Raw genomic sequence first — 11,608 nt, 5'->3', positions numbered from 1 at the left:
CAATTATATTTGAACCATCAGTAACTATAATATAATTGAATTTTTATTTATTTAAAGTTACTGTCAGGTTTCTGTTTTTTTGTTAATTTGTTAAAGTATGTGGCATGAACCAATGCCACATACTGTCACATTTTACTTCTTTGATAGTCCTTTAAAGTGAAAGTTAGCATCAGATACAGAAGAGATGGCACAAAAGACAAACTCTACGAGTAAAAAAAAATTCTACAATATAAAACACACAACCCAACTTTTGTTAATATGCCAGCAAAGAAAAAGGTTTTAAAGCAATTTTAAATCAAATTAATTGTTAGTGTCTTGTAGCCTCAAGCAGTTCGTTTTAACAAAATTGTTCAGCAGTAAATGTTAGATTTTGGTGATTTTTGAAAAAATAATGTTAACAGCTTCATCTTATTTATGATGATATATTTTGGGTTTCAGGAGAGTCCAGGTGAAGCTCTAATCTCTTAAAGCCAAAACAACACTTCTAATGAGTTCCTGCAACACATAAATAAATGTGTTAGGTCACAGAGTGAAGACTCATATGCCCACCTCCACAGACCAGGTAAGTGTTTACAGTCTTTACTGAAGCAAAGCATGGTTTGATGTACAGATGATTACTCCATGTGAACTAAAGCAGAAAGAACACAAAGAGGCAAAATTAGGAGACAAAACATGTCTAACTCATGCCGATCTTTCCCGTTCTTCATTTCAGAGTATGTGAGAACTCAACACATAACATTTCATTCTTTTTTATACCAGTGACATCAGCTATTATTTTTGGCGCTGACTTTTACCTTCTTTATTGTCTCAGGTATGTGTGTCCTTGTTCTTTAAGGTAAGAGATACTCAGCCAGTCATGTGTCACAGACACTCCGTGCTGACCACAAACTACCAGAGAGAAGCCTCCAGTCACTGTGGACTGTCCTGGGACTAGTAGAGGTGGTCTAGTAGCTGGAGCCTCCCAGGAGGTAGATGAAGAGGAGACTGGTTGCTACTGGAGATCATGTTTAATTTTTCCAGATGTTTTTACATTTAAATGGAGGATCTGACTCAAACTCTATGGGCCTTTAGAGATCATAACAAATAATATCTTCTGAACTTTTAGTTGTCTGTCGTCTTCTACTGGATCCTATCCCAGGTGCACCAGGCAGGATGCAAGATGAACAGGTAAATAGCAACAGGTCACTTGCAAAGTCCACATGCATAGAAAGCCCCTCAGCCAGCTGATGGGTTCAAACCTGGGACCTTCTTTCTTTAAGGTGATGGTGCTAACCACCAAACCATCATGCTTCCGGACTTTTAGCACAACATATTTGTAATGCAGTAATACAGTATATACTGTAAGGAAAATAATGTGACTATAAAACAATACATCAAAGCATATAAATGCTTTCTAGTAGACTCTATTCGAGTAGAAACATTATAATAAAATTGTAAATGACCTATTATGGACTTAACTATGGTCAGTAATCTAAGCAGACCTCCTACCTCCTGCTCTTTGGAGACACATCAGAAATGTTTCTATATATCTCAGTTATTTAAAGGCATCTCTGTTTACATGCACACATGTGCAACACTCAATTTTCTCATGACCCAACGTATGATTGCATGGACCTGTGATACCTAATACACAAACGTTACAGAATGGTATATGTACAACATTCAAAACTGCAAATATAGACACCTTTTAAAATAGTAATAAACAGTGACGTCTAAGATAAAAAAGCAATAGCGCTGGCTCGATTTGGGTCCCTGTGATTGTGTCCTTTTGCTGCCCAGAGAGCTGATGTGAGAGGGCAGAGAGCCACTTCTCAAAGAGAGGAAGAAAAAAAATGTGAGAGGGTTTCAAGAGGAGAAGCAAGCCTGACCAGAATCTCGTGAGAAGGAGTACAGAGAGTGAGAAAGAGTGTGAGAGGAGGAGAGAGGGGGAGAGATAAAAAAGATACGAACAGAGGAATAAAAGGAAAACGAGGAGCTTACGCAGTGAAAAGAGCACATTATGGGCGACCTGCTGCGACAGTAGTGTGGGGAACGGTGAATAACTGCCTTCATTTAGGCCAGTGTCCTGGTGGTGTTGAATCAGAGGCCTCAGATGGACACACACACTCACAAACACTAAAATACATAAGCAAAAAAATACCCTTTGCAAAGCATGTGTTCCTGCACAAATTGATATCTGACACACACACACACATGCTAACAGACCTGCTATGCCCCTCTCATTCACACATTTCTCCACATTGGCCGGATTAGGAACACTTTCTCTTGGGTGTGCGAGGCTGCCCCACACACAAAGAAACACTTGGGGACAGGATTAGTAGGCTTACAGGGGATTCACATATGTCCAGTTCAAGCAATTGGTATTCAAAGCTTTACACTATCAAATGCCACCAAGAGAGAGCAAAGCCGACCAGCGCTTTTCTTTGCATTGGCAGCACCTTTATGAGAGGGGCTCTTTTGCTGGGCCAACAATGAGGCTGTGAATACACATTTTTACTGTTCTACCAGGGGGATCTCATTGGTGAAGGATGAAGCACGGAGCAGAGTTTGAGGCAGACTTTATTATCGGGGGTTTGAAGTGCTGGGTGGGTGAGAGTGCAGACGGATGGATGGATGGAGGCACGGATAGACAGATGGAGAGATAGGGATGCTGAGGTGGTTGGTCAGAGGAAGAGTGCTTCAGTTACTTCCACATGTTATTGTTGGTGGCCCGTTCCCCCACTCCACCTCGACAAAACAGATCTGGAGTAGACTCTTCAGAGTGGAGAGAGCACTCTCAGCTGCTCAATATAGACAATACTGACTCAATTTACACCATTCGCACTATATTTTAATGCACATTGAAAGATCAGCTTTTTGCTTCAGTGGATAAAAACTAATGTTTTGAATGTTTTCACTGCGTGTTGACAATACAGAATTTTTATGACTGCTTTTAAGATTTAGTAGTCTTTCTTCCCTTTTGTTTTTGACACATCTGTGGTTTGGCATGTCTTTCCATTTTGTCGTTTAAAATTCTTTAGACGTGGTTTGTGTGCATGGCTTGCATTTGGCTCATATTGTAGCCTATAATGAAATTTAATTGATTGCTGAAATGATTTCAATGTTTGAATGTTTTTTTCAGTAGTATTTATTTTTAAGATAATAATAATAATAATAATAATAATAATAATAATAATAATAATAATAATAATAATGATAATAATAATGTGCTTTCAGCACATGGAAGCTAGAAGTTGGACCATGAGGCACAGCCTTGTAAACTCTGACATCCGCATGCTGCCATATGGCCAGCAGAGTGCCGAGAGTCGGAGCCGGCATGTTACCTCCGTCCCAGCGGAGGCCCTGCACCCCTGCGGCAGCACTAACCGCTGAATGGGAAAAGCAATTTCCCTTCCCATTCCTCGTCATTCCCTCAGGCGGCCACCGGCGGAACCTCGGAGACTTTGGCTTAAATTTTGACCGTCCGATACAAAGTGAACAGCGTGTGTGTGAGTGTGTGTGAGGCTGATGAGGTTTTCTTCTTTTACAAAAATGCAGCATGCTCTCTGCAGTTGCGTTTGACAGCAATTTTAAACGGCTCTCTTTTCAAATTGTTTTTCTTCTTTCTTGGGATGTAATTGCGGTGCGTGTGTGCGTAAAGTAATGGGAAGATCTCATAATAAACCGCGTGTGCTTTGTGCAGTAAAAATCACTAAGGAAGAAAACTGACCGGTTTCTCCAGGAAGAGCAACTTTCCCATCCACGAGAGAAGTGGAGGGGAGAGGAGAGGAGCGCGGTGCCCCCCGACAGTTTTCTGACAATGGCAGTGAATGGTTGCGCACCGCGGTCACTGGGACAGTCAAAGCACACCGCCCCCTTTCTAACGGGCACGTCATCTTCCTAACTAGGCGTTATGAATAGGAAAGCCGCTTTTGTCTGTCCGCGCGTATAAATACCCACAATCAGTGTCCCCCTCACCGCAGAGTTACAGAGACACACGCAGAGTGAAAGTCGACAGACACTGACGCAAAGTGGGAACCGATGTGATAAGGACAGAAGCACGGGACAGGAGGGATACAGGCAACATCAGGTGACCAGAGTGACTAAAGGCTTCGGGAAAAAGAGAGAAAGGGAGAGGCAGGGAGTAAAAGCTGAGAGGGGAGAGTGTGGGGAGAGAGTGAAAGTGAGAGTGAGAGAGAGAGAGAGGGAGGAAGCCAGCAGCGACCTCCTACCCAACAACCTCGGAAGCAAACTCATAAAATGAATTCAGACTCCAGCCCAAGCAGCAGAGCCTCATCCCCGGACATGGACGGCATGTTTCTCCGTGACCACCACCCGCATCACCACCACCATCATCACCACATTGGCTCCTCCGTGTCCTCCTCCACGCAGAGCGGCGAGCAGCAGCGCCAGAAGATGAGCGGGGGCGAGCACCTGCGCTCAGGAGAAGCAAAGTCCGCGTCTGTGGGAAGCAGCAGCAGTAGCAGCAGCAGCAGCAGCAGCAGCAACAAGTATAAACTGAAGAAGCAAGTCACCGAGGAGGAAATGTACCAGCTCCGTCTCAAGATCAACGGCCGGGAGAGGAAGCGCATGCACGACCTCAACCTGGCCATGGACGGCCTACGCGAGGTGATGCCCTACGCGCACGGGCCCTCAGTGCGGAAGTTGTCCAAGATCGCCACGCTGCTTCTGGCCAGGAACTACATCCTGATGCTCACCAGCTCCCTGGACGAGATGAAGCGGCTGGTAGGGGAGATATACGGAGGGCAGCACTCAGCCTTCCACTGCGGCACGGTGGCGCACGGCCCCGGCGGACACTCCGGAGGTCCCGCCGCTGCCGCCGCTGCAGCAGCCGCTGCCGCTCACCAGGTGCACCCTCTTCTCGGGAGCGCGCTGTCTTCTTCCACGTCCTCCACTCTGTCCAGCGCGCTGCCGGGGCTCACGTCCATCAGAGCACCCCATTCCCTGATGAAGGGCGCTCCAACTGCGCCCTCGGCCCTGCAGCTGGGCTCCGGTTTCCAACACTGGGCTGGGCTGCCGTGTCCCTGCACCATCTGCCAGGTGCCTCCGCCTCCTCCACACATCCCCATCACCTCCACCGGCCTCACGAGACTCTCAGGGGAGGGGAAAGACGGGATGAAATGATGCCCGTGTGTCTGATGAGCAGCAGAGACTGAGAGATGTAATGATGTTTGTAAATAGATAATTCAGGGCATGAGGGGGAATTTGGCCTCACTGGTGCATGTCGTTGTTTAGTCTGTTTTCTTGTTTGACGTATAACAGAAAAGCCTTTTTCCTCCTTGTAACAAGGACTTGGACTATATATATATAAAGACTACTGATTTTTGCCAGTTGATGGTTAAAAAAAAGGAAAGAAAATACACACCGCGCTCCTCCTGTGTTTAACTGAGTCTTCGTTGCACATGACATTGTGAAGGGTGAAGGAGGCAGCATGAACATTTTAATTCTGCTTCTTTCTTTTTCTTTTCTTTTTTTTAAAAACATTTTTTAAATATATCAAGCGTCATTTTGTGAAAACGAAGAATGCTCTGTGCCTTGTACCAAGGATTTTAAACTTGAGTTCTATGTAAAAAATAAATAACAACATGTTTGTGTTTGGCTAAAACGATTGTGCCACCACGGAAATTTGTTTTAAATTTTTTTAAGATTTATTTTAATCGTGTGGCTCACTGTGTGTCGATTTGTGCCCTGATTTCTATTGATTTCTATTTTGATTTTAACTTCTGGGTTTTTTTTGCATGATGGTGTAATTATCACAGCATGATTGTTTTTGCTGAAATGAATTTGTTATGCCCAGAGACCCCGTGTCTTTATTTTTGTACATTGTTGATGACTGATGAAATATTTATTATCGCCCAGCGTCACTGGATGAAATTTCAATAAAACTGGAATTATGAATCATACCCAATGTATTCCTCTGTTTCTTTTAAATACTCACTTGAAAGCCCAAATCATCGAAACGACATTTTTTTTTCTATCATATAAGAATTAAACCCCCGGAAGTTTAAGTCAGTTTTACTTTTTTATTTCTTTAATTAATTTTAGTAGTTTCAGACAGAATCTTAAGATAAATACGAAGCTGTGCTTCTTTAAATATTTTATTTTGCCCACATATATGTAATCATTGCACATTAAAAAAAACAAATCTTGTTTTAAATAATAATTATTTCGCAATGATTATAAACATTTCAAGGCCTCAGACAAAAACACCTCAGCGCGTTTTTTCTTTTACACTTCTCATTATTATTTGTTCTTTTTTTAAGACCCCGGATTTTTCTGCTTATTTAAAACAGACTACATTGAAATCAACAAGACGCAGAGATTTATAGATAAATGAACATTTGCTATTTTATAGTAAAGATTTCTAAGGAAAACTACATATAAATATGTGAAAATTAGCATCTGATATTTTTCTCCTTTAAATGATCCTAGAATAACTGCTGAAATTACGCAGCAGGACATTAAACATTTTGCTGGTTGTTCAAATTCATGTTTTAGAACTGTTCTAAAATTAACCAAAGTTTTGAAGCCATGTCACCTTCTCCTCGGGGCATACGTGTCTGCACAATAACACGAATGCATCATTTATTTAGGATTCGCGCAAATGTTAGGAAAAGGGAGAAACGAGAGGGAAATAAGGCACTGAGCTGCAGCCTAATGGAGCCCAGCTGAATTGGTCCCTGTAGCAGCTAGAAAGTGATCCGCCTTGGGGAGCGCAGAGCAGTTTGTCCGCCGGGTCCCTTGGGTGTTTCTCCGTCTCATCTCTGCAGCGACAGAATGCACGTATGTTTGTGGAGATTACAAGTTAATTGTTCATGGGGGACCGAGAGGAGAAAATCACATCACAGAGAGGCGTCGGGATTACAGGCTTCTAAATGTAGAAGATTATACATTCAGACCCCCTCCTCGGCCTCGCCGTATGCAAATGAGTGTGTGGATTAAAAAAAGTAAAGAAAGACAGAAAGAGAAAAGGAGACGAAGCCCTTTTGTAACTTATTTGGAGGGAAGAAAACACAAGTTTGGTGGCTAAGTCGAGAAAGAGTGAAAGAGTTCATTTTACGCTTCTTCTTCTTCTTCTTTTTGTCTTTAGGAATGAGTATAGCCTGTCTGTCCCTCGCAAGCTGCCAGATGGGATGTAAATAGCTGGGTAGCTGCAATGGCCTTTTAACCACACAACACTGAGGAGGATGTTGTCAAGGGAAGCTGGCGGTTTGCGAGTTAATAGTCATGAGTTGGGGTAATTACTTAAGGTTTATTATGCTCTGGTTTCAAAGGAAATAGACTCTTCAATGGGCCGAGAAATACTTCTTAATTCTGGCTAATTAGGAGCCGAGCAAAGCAGAGACAACTGCTGCTTCTGCTGCTACCAGAGAGGGAGAGCATTTGTAAGTAAGCCACAAAATAACGCACAAAACAATCATGCACATGCAAATGGCGTGCACAAGACACATCCGTGTTAAAGAGAGGAATGTAAACCAGCTTAAATTTGGAAGTGTACGTCCTGCTCTGATATGTCGATCACATGGCAACAGAAGCATCTTCCTGCCTTTGGCCTGCACATTGAAATGGAAGATTTCCCTCTTATTCTTCTGAAAGCTGGAAAGGTAAACAGAAAAACTAACTTGCAAGCAGCGAGTGAATTACAGGTTTTCTGTGTTTATCTAACAGAGGGGCTTATCTTCCTGGCAGGGCTCACAAAAATTATCCTCATTAGACGGAGACTTTTAGTTTTGTTTTAAATAAATCCCACTGATATTCAGATTTGTCTTTTTCATTAAGGCAAAAACAGGAGGAGAGAAGAGGATAATAATGCAACACAACAACAATAACAACATCAACACAAACGCAAAACTAAAAAGAAGAACTGATTATGTTAAGGACCAAAAAACTCAACTGGAAAAATAAAAACGGCTTTCAAATTTGGAAATTTTATGTATTTGAACACCTATTTGTTATACCAGAGGCAGTTAAACCAGAGAAGGTTGTTGGACAGCTGACTTTGGTCAGTTCTGCAGCAAACATCAAACTTAGAGAGTGTGCGAACAGAGAAATACAAATAACATAACATCATTAAAGCAACATTAATGCATTATAAGTGAAAAAGGTGTTTAATGCGGAAATTATATCGAAAATACCAAAAATACTTACAAAGAAAGCTCTAAACTATAAAAAATGAGATGCATATATATTTATATAGCACGTGAAAGAGGCTGTGAGAGCAAATCTATCATTTCTACAGAAACTATCTGTGTTTTTGTTTGCAGGCTGGTCAGCGATCATAGGATGGACTCGTGGCCATCAGCTCTTCTTTTCATGAGGCTTGACAAATGACTGGCCCTTTACAGAGCACACACCTGTTACTGCAAGCCAGTCGAGGTTTATCACTTAGAGAAACACTGCTTTGTTCACCCTCTACACACACACACACACACACACACACACAACGAGAGGCCTTTTTTCTCCATTCTTAAACATGGATGCTAACAAGGCAACAAATACTGTCAGCCTCACTTGCTGGCCCTGTGACAAAGCTCCAACCTCCAAATCTGAAAATCCGCAAAGTTGTTTTAATTAAAACACCCCGACAGCTGCTTGCCAGCTCCATCACAGATATAGTTTTACAAAGCTGCAAATATAAGGGTTGTTTTAGAGGGGGGGGTGTCAGATATGCACAAACAGTAGGGGCATTTAAGGCTTTTATAACTCCAGAGTTTGTATAAACATGTCATTTGGCAGCCACAGACTGCTGTTGCATTGAGTGTGAAGAGTCCTGCCTGTGTGGAAGTGTATGAATGTGAAGTGGTCTTCTGGTTTGTTTACTTGGTCGGTCAGTGAGCTGCTGCCTGAGGGCAGCAATTGAAAATAAATTTCAGTTGAATAAGGGGCAGTGGCCGCATCAGCCGAGCTGCTGCTAGAACAAAAGCAGTTGAGGGGATAAGTTATTGACCGAGCTGACAGCCTGAACGAGGCTGATTATAACCGCCTGGTTATGCTCAGTGTGTGTGTGTGTCATAGTCATATTGAAGCAGGTGCAAAGTCCGTTCCCTCTCTGAGTTTACCTCGCTCCATCTTTCTCCCTTTCTGCCCTGAGGGAAGCTTCTGAGGCCTCTGCCCTAATGTCCTCAGCTGATTCCTTAAACTAATGTTTAACCCATACTGCCAAAGCAGAAAGCATATTTCCATCATAAGAGCGCTTTGCCATTGCCATTAGCGACTCAGCTCATTTGCATGTTAATTGTGCAGTTAGAGAAGTGGTGTTGACACTTCCCTTTGTCCAAGCAGGGTCGCGGAAAGTGAGAGGATGGGGCTGCAGAATGATAACCATGTGTGTTATTGTTTCGGGCTGGTTATATCATCTGTCATCACGGGACGTTTGAACACAATGGGAGATAGACTGAGTTAATTTCATAAGGTGCTATTTATTTATCATGTGAGAATTAAATAAAGTGTTTAGCTGTATTTAAAAAAAATAAATAAACAGGCAATAGGATAGCTCAAATCCGAACATTACTCCCAAATGAATTTGTCATAGTGTGAAAAGTAACACACATTTACTCGGGTAGTGAAATTTTGAGGCGTTTTGATTTGTGCACAGATGGTGAATTTCTGGGCCGATGCGGATACAGAAATATTTCCCATTTTTGCTCGTTTTTGTTTTCAGTAGCCCCCTTTTGTGTCAATGAAACGAAGAAATAGCCATTAAGAAAAATGACTGAACTATTCTAAAGGTTAAAACCTCTTCATCACACTTCATCTTTGAACATTTAGCTAACAAAAATATGGCAAAGGTTTACCACGGTGCATCCGTAGCGTTACTCAACCACATCTCAGGTATTCAATATTAATCTGAAAAACAAAACAAAACCTTTTTTTTGCATCTTTAAATCTGTTTTCTCAGGTAAAGGTTATCTTCTCAAAAGTTTGAGTTAGTAAGTCAAACTTTTGGGACATACACAATGAAAAATTCTCTAAAATATTAATAATAATAAAGGTTTTAAATGCTTCTACATCAATTACAAAAGTAGTTCTCGGTCAACTTGACACAACTGCAACAAAGCCATCTTTCATCGTAGCAAACGCTCGCTTTCATTTAAGAAAATATCCGAGTTCTTCCTCCAATGAACAGACATGCGTGCAGGATGGTCAATGTTATCAATTACGGGCTTAGAAAATAAACTGAAACATACAAACAACATTCCTGACAAAATGGACATGCTGTGTTTACACATACACAAACACACACACTTTCACTTGTCCGCATACAAGCCAGTTTTGGTGTGAATTTTGTGTGTTAAATACAGATTCAGCCAGACAGAAAGTGCCTGTGCGTGCGTATCTGTGTGTGCGTGTCTGTGTGTGTGTGTGCGTCAGCAGTAATATCCTCCTACAGTGACTGACAGATGGCGTTCAGTGTTTGGCCGTAAATGTGCTCTCTGAGTGTTTGTCTGTGTGCCAGTCGCCTGTAGTTTGGAGACTCCCTGTGAGAGTCTAACTGTCCTGACACTGTTCAAAACCAACTGTCCTTGATTGTCAACCGCAGATGAACCGTAGTGTATGTGTGCGTGCGTGGATGTGAGTGTGTATGTATGTAGATGCTGATGAGTGTGTATGCAGTGGCCTTCTGGAAGGAAGTGCTGAGCAGGCCAGGGGAGCAGATGTTAATGGGTGAGATATATCTATCTAAATCTCTGGCCACCACATGCTTCAAATCTGCCCAGAGGAACGGGTGTCTCTGCTTGACGACACGAGGCAAACTGTGCAGGAAAGGTTTTCTTTTTCTTTTACCTTTTTTGTCTAAAATATAGGAGACAGAGAGAAGATTTTGTGTGTGTCCTTATGTGTGTGTGCCAACCCCAGGCCTGGCACAGTCCTGGGTGACAGTCCCCTCTCAGCGGGGGGGAGTCGGGCGACAAAGTGAAACATGGTCATGAGGAGAGCGAGCCACGACTGAAGCCAAGAACAGACAGCACAAATAGAGAGATCAGACTACCTCTTTGCACGGTCCAGTCCAAAACAAAACAGAAATGTGTTTGATAATGTTCCTTCACTGACAACAAAATGAAATCAGGGGACGGGAAAGTTTTAAAATGAAGAGACTTTGAGCGTGGATCAAGTTTTTTGGTTTTAAGGCTTTGAAGGGAATGTGACGTCCCAACCAGTACTGAACAGCTCATCATCTTTGCCCACTGTGCAATCAGTCATTCGTCATATATTCAAACATCCTGCAACATATCAGTAGAGAGAATTTAGTGCTAACTTAACTGATAATACATGGTGAGGTGCTTATGAATGTTTTGGGGGATGATTGATCAAGACACAGGTATTTAAGTTGATTGGCTGAATGCATCCAGCCATAAAAACCTTTTTTCAGAGGTCATTGTCCAAACAAAAATAAATCTACACTATTGTCCTTTCATTTGTCTCATGAGGAAGCCGATTCAGTCTCTGAATCTGCTAATGCACGGTGATTGTTCATGTAGACCCAGAGACCTTTCGGCAACTACTGACCAGTTGGTGAAAGGTTGCCAGCTTGTCTGCAAACACATGATAATTAACCACCAAGAGGAAAAGTAAAAGTTGTGCCTTTGAAGGGGAGCAGGCTCCACTT

At 42.4% G+C, this 11,608-nt stretch overlaps 1 protein-coding gene and 1 long non-coding RNA gene across 2 annotated transcripts; both read left to right on the top strand.

Annotated features, from left to right (window-relative positions):
• Positions 1–253: 253 nt before the first annotated feature.
• Positions 254–1,318, top strand: LOC102789545 (uncharacterized). The gene is made up of 3 exons (XR_436678.3): positions 254–562; positions 836–968; positions 1,106–1,318. It is a non-coding gene; the product is annotated as an uncharacterized LOC102789545 (long non-coding RNA).
• A 2,652-nt stretch (positions 1,319–3,970) lies between these two features.
• olig3 (oligodendrocyte transcription factor 3) lies at positions 3,971–5,859 on the top strand. The gene has a single exon (XM_006783652.3). It carries the CDS (start codon positions 4,240–4,242, stop codon positions 5,122–5,124), a length of 885 nt encoding a protein of 294 aa, XP_006783715.1. The 5' UTR covers positions 3,971–4,239; the 3' UTR covers positions 5,125–5,859.
• The last annotated feature ends 5,749 nt before the right edge of the window (positions 5,860–11,608 follow it).

The sequence above is a fragment of the Neolamprologus brichardi genome, chromosome 13 (genome assembly GCF_056152115.1).
Source record: "Neolamprologus brichardi isolate AB-2024 chromosome 13, ASM5615211v1, whole genome shotgun sequence".
NCBI lineage: Eukaryota > Metazoa > Chordata > Actinopteri > Cichliformes > Cichlidae > Neolamprologus > Neolamprologus brichardi.
Note: the sequence above shows the minus strand (reverse complement) of the source record. Positions and strands in the feature narration are given on the sequence as shown.